The following is a 19,433-nucleotide window of genomic DNA, read 5'->3' as shown; positions in this document are numbered from 1 at the left end:
CTCAAGAATGTAGAAGTTATGTCTCCCAAAGAGGAGGGTGAAGGCAGGCAGGGAGTATGTTTGTACAGACCATAGCAACGGACAACAACCTTTGTACTAGGAATCGGGCATATTTTGGCATAGCTCTCTTACTTCAACCACAAAGTTTATTCTAAACCAAACAGAAGGCAAATCTCAAATAATATCTCCTTTTTATATGTGGATGTTTAATAATGCTCTTTCCCCCTCTTCCTGTAGATGTCTATCACACAAACGAGACTAATGTGGATGGAAGTCTTGTATTTCCAGTCCTTTCCTACAGCTCCACTCACACATTAAATAATGCCAAGATTTCTAGACTGTACTGTCTTGGTGTCTATTATTTTACTTTAAGAAATCTCATCAATCCTATCTTGGGGTTGGGGTTACCAAAGATACAGTTAGATATTACATTTGCTGCTATAATAGGGGAAATGTTTTGAAATAACAAATCTCAGAGCATCTAACACAGCTTAACTCCCTAGTCCAAAGGGATCTGAAGGAAAACAAAAGCATCTCAGAGGGAGGAGAGTTTCCATCCAGAGCTGACTTACCCCAGGAGCTGCTAACTTGGTAAGGGAATTTCTCTTCTCAGGCTAACATTTCCATGAAGTAATTAGGGAATTGGAATTTAGTTCTGCATAGAAGGTGATTTCAGATTTTTGCAGTTTGTTAATAAAACGTACAGATGTTGCACGATAAATTGGGGGTATTTGGGTGCTATAAGTATCCCTAAGGACCATTCTTGGAATGGTCTTGTTCACTAAATGTGCTAAGCAAGTTTATGAGCGGTTGATACATACAATGTCTTGCCTAAAGTATTACCCAACCCCATCTACTTTCCCTAGAGTTTTGAATTTCTCCACCATAGGACAATGAGAACATTTCCCAAATATGACCCAAATTTCTTTCTTCCTGCATTACACTTTTAGCCTCTCCCTAGGGCGCTTTATCATTTGACCCCAACTCTCCTCCTACTTAGCCTCACCTCACTTCCATCCTGTTTTGAACCAATCACAGCACACACACCCCCATTGTCAGCTTCTTCAGTTTTCCCTGCTTCTGTACATGCTGTCTCCACTCCTTCCTCCTCTTCATCAGATGGAGGTTCATTGTTAAGATGCAGCTCACTGGGCTGGGTTGTAGAGTGATAGAGCACTTGCCTAGCACTCGGAGATAGACAGCTTGCCTAGTGCATGTGAGGCACTAGGTTCAATCCTCAGAACCACATAAAAAATAAATAAATAAAAACAAAGGTATTGTGTTCATAAAAAAATGATGCAGTTCATATTGTTATTACCAGCAACCAACATTAATAAGCACACCACAAGCTCTGAAAAAAATATTTATAAAGGTACACTGTAAAAATTGTAAATAGTGTGTAACCCACTGAGTAACCATTTTTAATCACCATTTGTTGAATATTAGGCTTTTGATAACTGGTTCAGTTCTTGGTGAACAAGAAGGAATTCTCTATGACCTATCACCATTAAAGGCTCACTCAACTACAAAGGAAGAAAACAACTTCCAAAACTCACAAGGTTCAAACCCAGCTGTCCATGAACTACAGGGGATGTCAAATTTTAAAGGCATAAACCTCAAACATTTAAATTGGGGCTTACTCGAAGGCAATACAACCACAGTGACTAAAAGAAAATGAGTCAGAAATGTTTGCTGCTGTTTTTAGTATTTGCTTCTCTTAAGGAGGTTGAAAAATACCCCTTTTCTGCAAATATTTTTAAAATAAGCAAGTAGACTGGGCGCGATGTCGCACACCTGTAATGCCAGCAGCTTGGGAAGCTGAGACGGGAGGATCGCAAGTTCAAAGCCAGCCTCAATAACAGTAAGGCCCTAAGCAACTCAGTGAGGCCCCGTTTCTAAATAAAATGCAAAAAAGAGGATGTGGCTCAGTGGTTGAGTGCCCCTGAGTTCAATCCCCAGTACACACATACACACACACACACACACACACACACACATACACACACACACACAAAGGCAAGTAGTTTTTCCCTGGGCCCAGAAAACTTAGTTGTCATAGGATTAAAAGGCAAATTATACACACCCACAAATACACACACTCACACACACACACACACACACACACACTACTGTAAAGCAGAAAATTACATGTTTAAAGAATTTACTGTCTAATAACATATACAGTAGTACCCCCTTTTATCAGTATATCTGTATATGGGTTGTAGAGAACATATTTCCCAACACTTACAACAATGCTTAGCACCTAATAGTTGCTCCACAATTGTGTAAAACTTCAAAGTTCATTAGAACTGAGCTTTTATTCCAAGTGAAATAGGAAGTTTGAAGAGTCTTGACAAAGAAAAGTAACCTGATCTGACTTAACATTCAGAAGAATCACTTTGGGTTACTGTTTTTGCAATAGTCCAGGGTGGTAGCAATGGAGGAGGTGAAAAATGTTCAGAGTCTGTATGAATTCTGAGGCTGGACCAACAGATCCTGACGGTGAAAAGGGTGCAGAGTGCATCATAATGAAGACTAAGTTAGGTAGGAGATCTGTGTGTGAGGTGTGGGAGAAGCTAAATTCAATTTTAGGCTGATTTGATTTCAACATGACAATAGTACTCACCATTTAAAAGGTCCATGGGCAATCAAAGAAGTGAGAGCTCAGATGAGAACAAGCCCCAAACACAGATACACAATTCATCAGCACATGAGTAAAAGATGAAATGATTAGTGTGGCAGTTGAGGCCAGAGTTTCCACAACAAAGCAGATTTCAGGAGGACTTTTATAAGAAGCCAATATTCTATCATCAAATCCATGCACACTGTTCAAATCTCATTAATCCCTACTTCCACTCTGGCTCCTGTAATCAACCCCACCTTGCCCCCCATCCCCAAAATAGAATTCAGAGTGCTGGAAACACCTTACATTTGGGGTCTGTCTGCCTTAAATAGGAGGTTCCCCTCTTAACATAGCAAGTAGAGCCATCAGGCAGAAAAAAAGGCTTTGAATAGAACTTGCCGAATAACCCAGGGGCAGTTTACTTAATGTGTCTGTGTTAGGGTGCTTGATCTGTACCATGGAAAGGATTGGACTAGATGATATATAAAGTTCCATTCCTCATCTCAGTTGTTTTTTGTTGTTGTTTGTATGTTTGTTTTTTTCATTTAGATCAGATTCTTTCTGAGCTCTGCCTTCTCAGGAGTCCCTTGGGCTTCTGGTTCACCCTTTAATCAGGGCTTCTGAAGTGGAGGGTGGTTCAGAGAACAACTAGAGCTTTTCCTTCTAGTGTCTAGTAGGTTCTCTCTTTGCTCCCTTTTAAAGAACCAGCACTGGACATTCCTTCACCAAGAATTCAGGAAAAATAAAAATCACCTCTTTTTTTTTTTTTTTTTAATCACAAAGGACCTGGGTTCTCTCATCACTTTTTAAAGTAACTGCTTGCTACCTAGTCTCAGAAAATTGAGAGTAACAAATCCTAGTGTATGTATTTACCCCTTTTTATTGCCCTGTGGCCTTAACTCTGAAATTTTAAAAAGCATTTTTTTCACAGTGCTTAACACAAATGGCACTAGCATTTGGTGGAACAAATTAAATTATTGTTTTAGAAATATCCTGTAAGTACTGAGAAGTGCCATTGTTTGTTACAGTTTTTTGTCTTGGTAGCAAACCGTTTCTCTGTTCTCATTAAAACCATTTCAACTAGCTTCCCCTCACCACTCTAAAGACTGAATTCCCAGGGACCAGCAGATTTCCAAATCATTCTTCACCCTCTACTTATGTTAAATTCCAGTTAGCATCTTTTTTCTGCCTGATAGCTTTACTTGCCATGTAAGAGGGGAACCTCCTATTTAAGGCAGACAGACCCCAAATGTAAGGTGTTTCCAGCACTCTGAATTCTATTTTGGGGATGGGGGGCAAGGTGGGGTTGAATACAGGGAGCTAGAGTGGAAGTAGGGATTAATGAGATTTGAACAGTGCATGGATTTGATGATAGAATACTGGCTTCTTACAAAAGCCCTCCTGAAATCTGCTTTGTTGTGGAAACTCTGGCCTCAATTGCCACATTAATCAGCACGCAAATGTTACCTAGTGTCCGTTTCTCTAATTTCTGAGCAATGACTCCTAGGTATATATTTATAAAAATTCATTCTGGTGCGTCTGGATATCTTCAGAGTGGGAGACTTGCGAAAAGGCAGGAGAGTGTACTAAAACATTACTCGGGTTGGGGTGGAGGGCAACGTGGATTCCACTGGCTGGGGGCGAACAGGAGAGGATCAAGCAGGACCTGGCACTGATTTTCCAGTTGCTAAGGTCGCCGGCGTCCTTGGTTACCGCTCTAGGTAAGGTGCTCCGCCAACAGCCCGGTCGCCGCGGAATCCCGCGCTCTGCAGGAAGCGCCACTGGGCGCCTCCAAATGGCACCGGAGAACACGTCCCCTTCCTTCCCGCCATCCCAGCCCAAGGCCCAGGTTCCCGTTAGGAGTCACAAACACGGGGACTTTGCAAAGCGGTCTCACCGACGCCTGTCCCCGAAAAGCCCCGCGAGGACTGTGCGGGGATCCACCGCGGGGCGAGTCCCGGGGGCCTCCCACCCCGACTCACGTTGTACTCTTTCGCCCAGGAGTCTATCCTGTCCTGCAACCGTCGTAAAGTTTCGTTCGAGACCAGCCTCCTCAGGTTTTCCGCCATCGCTGGCTTTTTCTACGCGGCTCGGCTATGGGAGACAGACGTGGAGGGGCGGAAGCAGTGGCCTCCGCGGGACCGCCGCGTGGTGTAGCGGGAGGGTTGATATCTTAGAGGGGGGCTCAGATAGCAGCTGGTGTTTCCATCCTCCCCTTCGGGTCGGACCGGGCAGGGTTCGGGATGCCAGGGGGGGGTGCCCTGGGCCGCAGCTGTCGCGCCTCATCCGCTGCCCGGCGCGCCCTCCTGGTTCCCCCGCCGCCGCCCGCGAGCCCCAGCCATTTATATACCCTGGCGATTATTAACCAAACCTTGACGTGGGCGGGCGGCTGCCAGGGACGCCGCGTCGGGGCAACGCTCTTGCCGCCCCGCCCCGCCCTGCAGCGCCCGGCCGCTGGACTCAGCCACTAAGCGCCACGCCGCTGCTCCTGAAGCCGCTTCTCCTCCTGCTTCTGCTTTTGTTGCTGCTTTTGGTGCAGAGGAGCGAGGGCGAGGAGGGCCAAAGCCACCCGGATTCGGGATCGGGCAGGGAACTGGAAGGCTCCGAGATCCGAACCCAGGCGGTGCGACCCCTCGATGGGTCCGGACCGATGGCAGTGCTGACTGGGGTGGCAGGCAGCTGGCGGCCTAGAACCCTCCTCCGCACGCCAGACTCTGGGTGACAACACGTGCCAAGCAAAAGTTAACCTTCCATGGACCTTTTTTTTTTTTTTTTTTTTTTTGGACTCTCAGGAAATCACTTCTTTGGCCCTTGTTTTATTCTTTCTCCTCTCAAACCTTTCATGCATCTGCAGCCTCCTGGGATTTGCCTGTAGGAAACTCACTGGAACTAAAACTTCTATCTTTTGCTTTATTTTTTTAACCCACAGGGTGGGTGTCCAAGTTGACAGCACTAGGAGGTTCACACATTAGAACTGATCCCTCAGGTTTGGATAGGATCTGGTAGTATGTGCGAGCATATTCGATTGTGCCATTAAAGCTTCATTTAATTATGAATTCCTTAAATGAGACTTTGGAGAAGTTCCCACCGCGATCTGTCACTATTTCAAAAGAATGTATTCAGCCTAGTTTGAACTATTAAATTAAATCATTTCAACCATTAACATGTTAGAAGCAATCTCTTGTTTTATATACCATCAAATGATGTGCTGATTGCAAATCACCTGTTCATTAAATCATGGAGGTGAAGCTAACAACTTTAAACTCGGTTTCATTTCTTTAGGTACTTGAGAGGAAATTGAACATTGTGTATATCAGATTACCATAAAATTCAGAATTTGCACCACCTCTTGTTTTTATTCCTTTTAATTGCAGTGGTTTTAATGTTCAATAATGAAAATGAAAGGTTCGTTTCTGGAGTCTGCATTCCTGCTAGTTTTTGTACACCACAAAATTGGGTGTGTCACAAAATGTTGGTGTGTCACAGTAGAAAAATTACTAAAGTAAAAAGAAAAAATCTTATTCATTAAACATCTCCTGCCTAAAATGTGGGAGCAGGAAAGAAGGAAAGGAATGGAGGAAAAACAGATTTCTTAATTTGGAACCAATTGCATATTCCAATAGGTAACAGGAATCTGAGCAGTCCTGCTTACTTTTAATAAAAAATGAACCGGGACAGTTGTTTAAGACAAATTAGAGGCTAAATCCTTTTTCCTTGCTCTGAGCACTTTAATTAGCCTGTAATCCTTGTTTCATCATCTGTAAAAACACAATAGTTCTTACTTCATAGAGTTATTATGAGCCCAAATAAGATAATTCATGTTAAGTACTCAGCATAGAGTTTGGCAGTACTCAAAAAATTCTACGATTGGTATTTCTAGGAATTTTGATCACAGTATTATATTAAATAAAACTAGGTTGAAATTATCCAAATTTCCAATAACAGGATGATGTTTGAGTAGATCATTCAATGAAATATTGTATAAAAAAGTCTTATTGAGGAACATTTAATATCTAGAAATTCTCACTATATAATTTTAAGTGAAAAAGCAGGACATTACATTATATATTGTGTTAAATTATATAATACACAACAAGGTGTTAGCTCCTTTATAGTTTTCCAATTTTCCAAACTTTTACCATGAACATCAATTGCTACTATGAATATTTATCAGAAAAAGTTAGCAAAAACTTTACCACTCCTGGAAAAATGTTAGCCAAAATATAAATGGTTAAGCTGGTGATTTAAAACAGAATATGACTTCACCAGATGTCCTTGTTACTAATTTAATTATTAGACTTACAATGACTTAAGATAGAACAATATTTTGATATCACCCTAGAATATGCTACTTGATGTCATTTATCTCCTCATATGCTGTTGTTCCACAACTAGACTCAAAATCCTCTAGATACTTAAAGCCTGAAGACTTGCAGTACTTAAAGCCTGCAGTACTTCTACCCTGGAACTCAGGAGCATGCATTGTACATAAAAGGACCTTTGTGTTTATTGATAACAGAAATGGGCCTTCCATTCAATGACTCAAAATAACAGTTCCACAAACTGTTCATCCACACTACTTCCTAAAAAAAAGTATCTGAGATGGCTTACAGTGAAAGACTTGTAGGAAATATCAGTTAGAAGTTTTTTAAAGGAAAAAGCAAATATTCCCTAAATTTGTGTGAAAGATTGAACCTCATTTTGCATTCATTCAATTAAGCCCAGCCAGAAAGAAAAATGAATTTTATGATTATGATTATTTGATTCTTAAAGTACATGCCTCTTCTTTGAATGGAAACATTTTCCTGGTACCAATTCTAAAATATGTTTATCTCTTTTAAAACATTATAGAACAATATAGTTGAAAGGTGCTTTAATAATCATTTTTAAGAAAATATAGAACCAAGTCAGGCACAGCGGTGCAGGCTTGTAATCCCAGCGACTCGTTGAGGCTGAAGCAGGAAGATTGCAAATTCAAAGCATCAGGAACCTAGTGAGGCCTTAGGTAACTTAGCAAGCCTCTGTCTCTAAATAAAAAATCAAAAGGGCTGGGAATATGGCTTAGTAGTTTAGCGCCACAGGTCAATAATCAATTTGATTATTTTAGGATATATGTATATTATACAGGTACTATTATATATATAATATACACAACATATATATATATACATATATATGAACAATCTCGATGTGATTGTTTCTTGAAGCTGCCTGTGATCAATGTGAAGAGGGTATCCCTAGAACACTTGTCATCAAAAACCATGTCAAGCAATTGATGACCCATTTCTTAGCTCTCAGATGGTGTTACTTGATACAAGCATAGAACTTCCATGCCCATAGCGGATTTCTAAGTGCCCTTAATGACGCTCCCCTCTGAACAGTTTTCAGTGGGCACTGAATAGCAATCAATTTAAGAGAAAGCAAGATCTCAGAATGCAAATATCTGAAGTTGCTGGTTACAAAAGAGCCTATGTGCTTTGAATTATAAGAATGCATTCAACCTTGGAAATTACATCTCACCACCACTGCCTCGGATGCTGGACATAGAACCACGGCACCTAAAGTTTGCCCTGCTAGGTTTCCTTCTTGCTTTGGTCTCATCCCTTCTTTCTATGCCTTTATTCTTCTTTTTTGGAATGGGAACATTTACTCTGTGCCATTTTATATTGGATGTATATAACTTGATTTTGATTTTTACAGGGGCTCACAGCCACAAGTTTGCCTTGAGTCTTGGAGGAGACTTTGGACTTGAGCAATGCAGGAACTGTTCAGTCTATGGGAACTCTTGGAAAAATACTAAATACATTGCACTGTAAGTACTAAATACATTTGCACTGTAAGTACTAAATACAGTGCACTGTAAGTACTAAATACATTTGCACTGTAAGATGGAAATGAATTTGGGGGGCCAAGCGGGGAATGTTATGGTTTGCATCTTGGATGTCCCCCCAAAAGCTCATGTATTAGGTAATTCAAGAATGTTCAGAAGAGAAATGATTAGATTATGAAAGATGTAAGCTCACTGGTAGATTAATCCATTGATGGATTAGTCATTTGAATGGATTACTGGGTGATAACTTTATGCAGCTGGAACATGACTGGAAGAAGTAGGTCAGCTGGGGTATGGCTTGGGTTATATCTTCCCATGGCTCCTCCCTCCCTCTCTGCTTTCCTGATACCATAAGCTGAGCATCTTTCCTTTCCAACGCCCTTCCACCATGATAGTCTACCTCACTCTGGCCCAGAGCAATGGAGTTGGCTGACCATGAACTCTGAAACCATGAGCCCAAAATAAATTTTTTCCCTCTATTTTGTTTTTATCAGGTATTTTGGTAACAGTGACCTAAAGTTAGCTATCAGAAACAAATTTAGAACATGGACACTGTTGCTTTATTTTACACTCTATTTGTGATTTAATGACTTTATATGTTATTAACCACTATGAGTCACATTTCTTTCATCTATAAAATGAAAAGCATGGACTAGATGAGTTCTAAGATCTCTTATAGTCCTGACATTCTTTAATGCTATTTTAACATTTTATATGTTCAGGATCGAACACATCTTGCCCCTTGTTTCCATTTTTGGTTCACTGTTTAGTTTGGATGCAGCCCTGATTCTGAGAGTTTTTGCCAATTACCAAAAGTTGAGCATCATTTATGAGTACAAGTTATTTCACAAGCTTGCTAGAATAACATTCCTAACCTCTAGTAAACAAGGAATTTCTCTATGTTGCACTTTTAATAAATTTAGGCCTAGCTCCATTACAGATTTCCTAACCCCCCAACCCCTAGAGCTCTTCACTCTTCTCCATACTTTCTCTAACTTTTAGACATTGTCACATTACATAATACTTATTTGTCTGCCTTCTCTATAAGCCTGTGTGTTTCTTGAAGGAAAGGGCAAAGGCTTATTCAGCACAGCCACTGGATTATGACAAAAGAAGGAAGGGGAGAAAGAAGGGAGAGAGGAAGGAAGGCAGGAAATGATTGGCTGAATTATATCTGATGTCATAATCTCACTGAGGTAGAAAAAATTTACCAGTTATTCATTCTTTTTTTTATAATTTTTATTGTTGGTTCTTGATATATCAAATTTCACATTTTGATTCAAGTGGGTTATGAACTCCCATTTTTACCCCATATACAGATTGCAGAATCACTTCGGATACACATCCACTGATTTACATATTGCCATACTAGTGTCTGTTGTATTCTGCTACCTTTCCTATCCTCTACTATCCCCCCTCCCCTCCCCTCCCCTCTTCTCTCTCTACCCCATCTACTGTAATTCATTTCTCCCCCTTGTTTTTTTTTCCCTTTCCCCTCACTTCCTCTTATACATAATTTTGTATAACCCTGAGGGTCTCCTTCCATTTCCATGCAATTTCCCTTCTCTCTCCCTTTCCCTCCCACCTCTTATCCCTGTTTAATGTTAATCTTCTTCTCATGCTCTTCCTCCCTACTCTGTTCTTAGTTACTCTCCTTATATCAAAGAAGACATTTGGCATTTGTTTTTTAGGGATTGGCTAACTTCACTTAGCATAATCTGCTCTAATGCCATCCATTTCCCTGCAAATTCTATGATTTTGTCATTTTTTAATGCATAGTAATACTCCATTGTGTATAAATGCCACATTTTTTTTATCCATTCGTCTATTGAAGGGCATCTAGGTTGGTTCCACAGTCTAGCTATTGTGAATTGTGCTTCTATGAACATCGATGTAGCAGTATCCCTGTAGTATGCTCTTTTTAGGTCTTTAGGGAATAGTCCGAGAAGGGGAATAGCTGGGTCAAATGGTGGTTCCATTCCCAGCTTACCAAGAAATCTCCATACTGCTTTCCAAATTGGCCGCACCAATTTGCAGTCCCACCAGCAATGTACATGTGTACCCTTTTCCCCACATCCTCGCCAGCACTTGTTGTTGTTTGACTTCATAATGGCTGCCAATCTTACTGGAGTGAGATGGTATCTTAGGGTGGTTTTGATTTGCATTTCTCTGACTGCTAGAAATGGTGAGCATTTTTTCATGTACTGGTTGATTGATTGTATGTCCTCCTCTGAGAAGTGTCTGTTCAGGTCCTTGGCCCATTTGTTGATTGGGTTATTTGTTTTCTTATTGTTTAATTTTTTTGAGTTCTTTGTATACTCTGGATATTAGGGCTCTATCTGAAGTGTGAGGAGTAAAGATTTGTTCCCAGGATGTAGGCTCCCTATTTACCTCTCTTATTGTTTCTCTTGCTGAGAAAAAAACTTTTTAGTTTGAGTAAGTCCCATTTGTTGATTCTAGTTATTAACTCTTGTGCTATGGGTGTCCTATTGAGGAATTTGGAGGCCGACCCCACAGTATGTAGATCGTAGCCAACTTTTTCTTCTATCAGACGCTGTGTCTCTGATTTGATATCAAGCTCCTTGATCCATTTTGAGTTAACTTTTGTGCATGGCGAGAGAAAGGGATTCAGTTTCATTTTGCTGCATATGGATTTCCAGTTTTCCCAGCACCATTTGTTGAAGATGCTATCCTTCCTCCATTGCACGCTTTTAGCCCCTTTATTAAATATAAGATAGTTGTAGTTTTGTGGATTGGTTTCTGTGTCCTCTATTCTGTACCATTGGTCCACCCGCCTGTTTTGGTACCAGTACCATGCTGTTTTTGTTACTATTGCTCTGTAGTATAGTTTGAAGTCTGGTATAGCTATACCACCTGATTCACACTTCCTGCTTAGCATTGTTTTTGCTATTCTGGGTCTTTTATTTTTCCACATGAATTTCATGATTGCTTTCTCTATTTCTACAAGAAATGCCGTTGGGATTTTGATTGGCATTGCATTAAACCTAGAGAACTTTTGGTAATATCGCCATTTTGATGATGTTAGTTCTGCCTATCCATGAACAGGGTATATTTTTCCATCTTCTAAGATCTTCTTCTATTTCTCTCTTTAGGGTTCTATAGTTTTCATTGTATAAGTCTTTCACCTCTTTTGTTAGGTTGATTCCCAAGTATTTTATTTTTTTTGAGGATATTGTGGAGTGGTTGTCCTCATTTCCATTTCAGAGGATTTTTGCTGATATACAGGAATGCCTTTGATTTATGCATCCTGCCACTTTGCTGAATTCATTTATTAGCTCTAATAGTTTCTTTGTAGACCCTTTTGGGTTTGCTAGGTATAGAATCAGGTCATCTGAAAATATGATAATTTAAGTTCTTCTTTTCCGATTTTTATGCCTTTAATTTCTTTCATCTGTCTAATTGCTCTGGCCAGTGTTTTGAGAACTATGTTGAACAGAAGTGGTGAGAGAGGGCATCCCTGTCTTGTTCCAGATTTTAGAGGGAATGCCTTCAATTTTTCTCCATTCAGAATGATGCTAGCCTGAGGCTTAGCATAGATAGCTTTTACAATATTGAGATATGTTCCTGTTATCCCTAGTTTTTCTAGAGTTTTGAACATAAAGGGATGCTGTACTTTGTCAAATGCTTTTTCTGCATCTAATGAGATGATCATATGGTTCTTATCTTTAAGTCTATTGATGTGGTGAATAACATTTATTGATTTCCATATATTGAACCATCCTTGCATCCCAGGGATGAATCCTACTTGATCGTGGTGCACAATTTTTTTGATATGTTTTTGTATCCGATTTGCCAGAATTTTATTGAGGATTTTTGCATCTAGATTCATTAGAGATATTGGTCTGTAGTTTTCTTTCTTTGAAGTATCTTTGTCTGGTTTAGGAATCAGGGTGATGTTGGCCTCGTAGAATGAATTTGGAAGTTCTCCCTCTTTTTCTATTTCCTGGAATAGCTTGAAAAGTATTGGTATTAGTTCTTCTTTAAAGGTTTTGTAAAACTCTGCTGTATACCCATCCGGTCCTGGGCTTTTCTTAGTTGGTAGTCTTTTGATGGCTTCTTCTATTTCCTCAATTGATATTGGTCTGTTTAGGTTGTCAATATCCTCCTGACTCAATCTGGGCAGATCATATGACTTAAGAAATTTATCGATGCCTTCACTATCTTCTATTTTATTGGAATATAAGGATTCAAAATAATTTCTAATTATCTTCTGTATTTCTGAAGTGTCTGTTGTGATATTGCCTTTTTCATCCCGTATGCTAGTAATTTGAGTTCTCTCTCTTCTTCTCTTCATTAGCATGGCTAAAGGTCTGTTGATCTTATTTATTTTTTCAAAGAACCAACTTTTAGTTTTGTCAATTTTTTCAATTGTTTCTTTTGTTTCGATTTCATTAATTTCAGCTCTGATTTTAATTATTTCTTGCCTTCTACTTCTTTTGCTGTTGTTTTGCTCTTCTGTTTCTAGGATTTTGAGATGAAGTGTGAGATCACTTATTTGTTGGTTTTTCCTTTTTTTAAGGAATGAACTCCAGGCAATGAATTTTCCTCTTAGAACTGCTTTCATTGTGTCCCATAGATTCCGATATGTTGTGTCTGTGCTTTCATTTATCTCTAAGAATTTTTTAATTTCCTCCTTGATGTCTTCTATAACCCATTGATCATTCAGTAACCTATTGTTCATTCTCCAAGTGATGCATGATTTTTCCTTCCTTCTTTTATCGTTGATTTTCAGTTTCATTCCATTATGATCAGATAAGATGCATGATATTATCTCTACTCCTTTATAATGTCTAAGAGTTGCCCTGTGACATAATATATGATCTATTTTTGAGAAGGATCCATGTGCTGCTGAGAAAAAAGTGTAACTACTTGATGTTGGGTGGTATATTTTATATATGTCAATTAAGTCTGTTATTAATTGTATTATTGAGTTCTATAGTTTCTTTATTCAACTTTTGTTTGAAAGATCTGTCCAGTGGTGAGAGAGGTGTGTTGAAGTCTCCCATAATTATTGTATGGTGGTCTATTAGACTCTGGAACTTGAGAAGAGTTTGTTTGATGAACATAACTGCACCATTGTTTGGAGCATATATATTTATGATTGTTATGTCTTGTTGGTGTATGGTTCCCTTGAGCAGTATGTAGTGTCCCTCTTTATCCCTTTTGATTAACTTTGGCTTGAAATCTATTTTATTTGATATGAGTATGGACACTCCTGCTTGTTTCCGAAGTCCATATGAGTGATATGATTTTTCCCAACCTTTCACCTTCAGTCTATGTATGTCTTTTCCTATCAAATGCGTCTCCTGTAGGCAGCATATTGTTGGATCTTTTTTTTTTTTTGATCCACTCTACTAGCCTGTGTCTCTTAATTGTTGAGTTTAAGCCAATAACATTTAGGGTTATTATTGAGATATGGATTGTTCTTCCAGCCATATTTGTTTATTTATGTTACTTAACATGATTTGTTTTTCCTCTTTGATTATTTTTTCCCTTTACTGTACTACCTCCCACTGTTGGTTTTCATTGTTATTTTCCATTTCCTCTTCCTGTAATGTTTTGCCGAGGATGTTTTGAAGAGATGGTTTTCTAGCTGCAAATTCTTTTAGCTTTTGTTTATCGTGGAAGGTTTTAATTTCGTCTTCCATCCTGAAGCTTAATTTTGCTTGATACACAATTCTTGGTTGGAACCCATTTTCTTTCAGCATTTGAAATATGTTGTTCCAGGATCTTCTAGCTTTCAGAGTCTGTGTTGAAAGATCAGCTGTTATCCTGATTGGTTTACCCCTAAATGTAATGTGCTTCCTTTCTCTTGAAGCTTTTAAAATTTTCTCCTTATTCTGTATGTTGGGCATCTTCATTATAATGTGTCTAGGTGTGGATCTCTTATGATTTTGCACATTCGGCGTCCTGTAGGCTTCTAGGATTTGGGATTCTGTCTCATTCTTCAAGTCTGGGAAGTTTTCTCGTATTATTTTGTTGAACAGATTGCTCATTCCTTTGGTTTGGACCTCTATACCTTCCTGTATTCCAATGACTCTTAAGTTTGGTCTCTTTATGTTATCCCATATTTCTTGGATGTTCTGCTCATGGTTTCTTAACAGTCTCGCTGAGCTGTCTATGTTCTTTTCAAATTGAAATACTTTGTCTTCATTGTCTGACATTCTATCTTCTAAGTGTTCTACTCTGCTGGTAGTATTCTCATTTGAGTTTTTAAGTTGGTTTATTGCTTCCTGCATTTCTAGGATTTCTGTTTGTTTGTTTTTTATAACTTTTATCTCCCTGTATAGTTGATCTTTTGCTTCTTGGATTTGTTTATGTAAATCATTGTTGAAGTGATCTTTCATTGTCTGATTTTGCTGTCTATTGTCTTCCTTGAGACTCCAGATCATCTGCAGCATGTATATCCTGAATTCTTTATCTGACATTCCATCTGCTGCAGCTATTACCTCTTCTAAAGTTGAGTTGACCTGCATTGCTTGTGGTCCTTTCTTTCCTTGTCTTTTCATACTGCTTGCGTTTCTTTCTGCTTGGTGAAACTGTTGTGTTATTGAATTTTCCCCCTATATATTTATATTGCTCTTGTATAGTTGCAAAGTCTCCCTTGCAGGGGCGGGCGGCAGCTGTGCTCCTCCTCCAATTGGGGTGATCTGTCTACCACACTGGCGGGCCGCTGGGCCTGTTCTCCAGGTTGCAGGTCTGCCTACCTTGCAGGCATGGGTGGCGGCTGTGCCCCTTCTCCAATTAGGGTGATCTTTCAACTAGGCCGGCTGGCCGCTGGGTCCCTTCTCCGGGACACGCGGTCTGCCTACCTTTCGGGCAGCAGCTGGGCCCTTCCTCCAATTGGAGTGATGTGTCTACCATGCCGGTGGGCCGCTGGGCCTGTTCTGCCGGTCAGTCGCAGGTCTGCCTACCTTGCAGGCGTGGGCGGCGGCTCTGCTCTGCCCCTCCTCCAATTGGGGTGACGTGTCTACCACGCTGGTGAGCCACTGGGAGTGTTCTGCCGGTCGGTCGCAGGTCTTAGTTATTCATTCTTAAGCTGTCATAATTCTACCTCATAGCCAGGAATCATTTGTTCTAGAGAAGTATAATGTGTCAAATATTTACCTGGCAAAGACTTTCTGAGAGTTCTTAATTTTGTCTACTCTGAGTTTTATTTGCATCAGTCAACTGGACGTATTTTTCATTTGAGATGTTAAGAAGCCAACAAAAGATTAACTGGATCCACTCAATGAAATGAGAGCTCAGCATATGTAGTTCACACAACACTGAACATAAATATATGCTATAAACCACAAGGGTATGCAGTGGATCCTCATCCTGATTCTTCCTTACTAAGGACAGTGGCACACCTTTAGCCAGTGTGGCCATAAGAAGAGTCTGTGTTCTGATCCTCTTCTATGTGTGCTGGGCTATTCTTGTCCTACTGCCATCTGGGTTAGGATCTTGTTTCTTTGGATCAGGGCCTGTATTGTTAGCTAAAGAAAATCATCTGGCTGTAGCTGACCCAATTGCATGACATTGTTTTTAAATACGGTGTTTATTGGTGGTACGCTAAGGCACTTTTTACTCAGAAGGACCAAGTTCTTTTAGGCAGAAAACATTTCTTTGTTTCCTTAGTGTTCTCTAACCTGAGTGCTTTGTGTTCTCATTTCAGGAGTTTCATTTTTGTCCTTTTTATTTCTTTGCCAGATTGGAGGAAAAGTGAAGCAGGGGAAAGTCCCGTTCATTGGGAGGAAGAACTAATTGATGAGAGTCTGAACTGAAGACAGCTTTTCTCACTGGGCAAAAAGCAAAGATGCTGTGTCCTGTGTGATCCCAATACCAAGAAGTATTTTCTGCTCAAAGCAGCACATCAGAATTTTCCTGCACAATTAAATCATGCCCACTATTGCCTAAACTACAAAAACAAGAGGGAAAACTTCATGTATCAATGGTCTCACCATAGCACCAAATAAACTACAAAACATTGACAGAAAATACAGACTAAAGAGGGAAAATTAAAAGCAAGGTAGGTGTAGTGTGATATTTACACCCCTCCTATCTCAATCTAGGTTTTCATTGTAGCACAAAAAAGGCCTCACTGTCCTTGATATTTTGGGCTCAGCTAGCCATATCAGTGGCAAACATAAAGCTCCATGAAATGGAGTATGTGAAGTATGAGCTCAGGATACATTAAGTTATTGCAGAGGAGCACAGGTCCATGGCTCACCCACTAAGCATCTCACGAGAGTGACATGGGACAGCGTGACGGCCATCTCTAGGATGAGGGACGTTGGAATAGAAACTTTTCCACACATTTAATGAACATTTACAGAATCTCTACTGTGATACAACTACCCGACTTAAGTATGAGGCAAAATTAAACTGAGTTCCTGGTCCCTAAGGTGTCATATCATTCAAGAGAAAACTACCACAACCATAGTTCACTGTGACAAGCTATTAAATTCTATGAAAACAATGACTTCCCTTCTGGTCTTTCCTGTCCTGTGGAAGAAAGAATCAGGGAAAGTTATGGAAGAAGGTGACATTTAGGGCCAGTTCTGAAAGGATGGAGAAGAGTTCACCATAAAGACCAGAGAAAGTGGGAAGAGGAGGAACAGTAGATAAGAGGCGTGTGACTGAATGGAGAGTCAGGCAATGAGGAATCCTCACTAGTGTGACACAGAAGAATCAAGGAACAAGAGACAAGGCCAGGATAGTAACCTGCTATTTTGACTAGATATATTAGACTAAAAAAAACTAATTTTTATTTCATAGGCATAGTGGGGAAGCAGCCAAGGTTATAAACAAAACTTATAGGATTAGATCTTTTTTATTTCACATTGGAGGTCCTAGAGGTTAAGTTTGGAAGAGGTGGGACTGGACCCAGGAAGAGTACTTAGGAAACAGAGAGATGAGGAATGATGAGGTCCTCCCCTGGGGTATTGTATGATAAGTGTTAGAACGGACACATGCCAATAATATTTGTTACCCATTAAAAAATTAACCCACTATTCATTCATCAAAGTTAATTAGTATGTATTATATACTGGTTCCTGATATGTTCAAGACTTAGAGTGACATGGAAGTGATAACACATTACCCTTGCTTTGTAAGTAACTCACAGTCTAGTCAAGACCAAACTGTATGGGCAGGAAAAGCAAAATAACAGGTTAGTACGTTAAGTATCAAATGGGTATCATAGTGAATGGGTACAATAAGTTAAAAAGAGAAAGCAACAAGGACTGGCTGTAGTTGTCTGGAAGAGGTAGAATTGATAAAGATGGGTAGAATTTGAAGAGGTATAAACTCACAGATAAGTAAGACAGATGGGTAAGTAAATTTCCACATAGTGTGATTCATAATAGAGATGTACTTGAGGATCACAGGGAAGAGAATGGATATCAAGTTTGTGATAAGGAGAAAGATTAAGAAAGGTTTGCTAGAAAGGAATCCTTTCAGCTGGGTTTCAGTGGAGAAGTAAAACAGCTCGATAAAACAGAGAAAGATCCACAAAGGGATAGGCACAGGGACATTAGAGCCTCAATATGGTTAGGCATATGTGTGTGACTACCAAATATTACAGGATTGAAATTAAGGATGAGTTTTTGGGAAAGGCAGGAAATGAGGCTAAAAGAGGTAGACAGGATTTGGCAGGTAATAGCCCTAATGTGCTAATACAAAGAGTATAAATGTCATTATGGAAGGACTTGGGGTGAGTGTTTAAGCTTAAGGAGGAGGAGCGACATGATTCAATTTGTATTTTAGAAAGATCACTCTAGAAATAGTACAGAATGACTTTGAGGTGTATGACTGGAGTGGTGTCATTCACTAAGAGAATATAAGAAAAGCAGATTAAGGGGAAAGATTTATGAATTTCAATTTTGGATGTGCTGACCTTGAAGTATGTATTTATTAGTGCCTATGGCTACTATGACAAATTACAACAAAACTTGGTGACTTCAAACAGAAATTATTTTCTCTTCGTTCTGGAGGCTAGAAAGTAGAAGTCAGCAATGTTGATTGCTTCTAGAGGCTCTGAGGGAGGAACTGTCTTTTCTCCTAGCTGCTGGTGGCTGATGACAGTTCTTAGAGTTCCTAGCCCAGTAGTCAGATTGCTCCAATCTCTCTGCCTGTGTCTTTCCATCATGTCCTTTGTGTATACCCTGTCCTCTCCAAAGGGACCTTCCCTTATGGGCCCACACCTCTAAATCCAAGGTCATCTTTTTTCACTCTGCAGTGCCAGGGATTGAACCCAGGGCTTTGTGTATATTCCATAAGCACTCTACCTCAGAGCTACAACCCTAGCACAGGTAACCTTATCTAGAGATCCTTAACTTAGTCTGTGTCTCAAGCCATTCAAGATGTTATAATAGAACACCACAGACTGAGTGGCTTATTAAACAAGAGAAATTTTATTTCACCCAGTTCTGGATTTGGGGCAGACTAAGATCAAGGTTTGGAGTCTGATGACAGCACATTTTTTAAATTCATAAATGGAAACTTATCAATATGTTCTCACATAGTGGGAGGGACATATGAAAAATCTTGGATATAATATATAAGGGCATTAATCTCATTCATGAGGTTTGAATTGGTTCCCCAAATTTTACGTGTTGGAAACAATCTCCAAGTCAATAGTGCTGAGAGGTATGACCTGCAAAATGAGTAGGCCATGAGAGTTTGGCTTCAGAAAGGATTAAGGATTATCTTGTGAAATTAAGTTATTTCAGGGGTAGACTCCTTGTGAAAGGATAAGGATGGCCCCTTTCTTCTCTTGCCCCCTTGCCTTTCTCACCTTTCGCCATCCTATGGTGGATGTGGGATGATGCAGCAAAAAGGTCATCATCATATACAGCCCTCTCAACCTTGGACTTCCCAACATCCAGAAACATAAGAAATAAATCCCAGGTATTCTGTTATAGAGTGTGAAATGGAACAAGACATCTCCCAAAAGCCCTGTTACTTCCCAATGTT

General features: G+C 39.8%; 1 protein-coding gene across 1 annotated transcript in view; it reads right to left on the bottom strand.

Moving 5' to 3' along the window:
• Positions 1 to 4,692, bottom strand: part of Spata18 (spermatogenesis associated 18) — a 32,409-nt gene extending 27,717 nt beyond the window's left edge. Inside the window, exon 1 of the mRNA XM_076864018.2 lies at positions 4,606 to 4,692. Coding sequence (XP_076720133.1) covers positions 4,606 to 4,692 — 87 coding nt within the window. The remainder of the gene's footprint in view (positions 1 to 4,605) is intronic.
• Between the last annotated feature and the right edge of the window lie 14,741 nt (positions 4,693 to 19,433).

Source organism: Callospermophilus lateralis, chromosome 8, assembly GCF_048772815.1.
Source record: "Callospermophilus lateralis isolate mCalLat2 chromosome 8, mCalLat2.hap1, whole genome shotgun sequence".
Taxonomy (NCBI): domain Eukaryota; kingdom Metazoa; phylum Chordata; class Mammalia; order Rodentia; family Sciuridae; genus Callospermophilus; species Callospermophilus lateralis.
The sequence above is the reverse complement of the archived record's forward strand: the minus strand, read 5'-3'. Positions and strand labels throughout refer to the sequence as shown.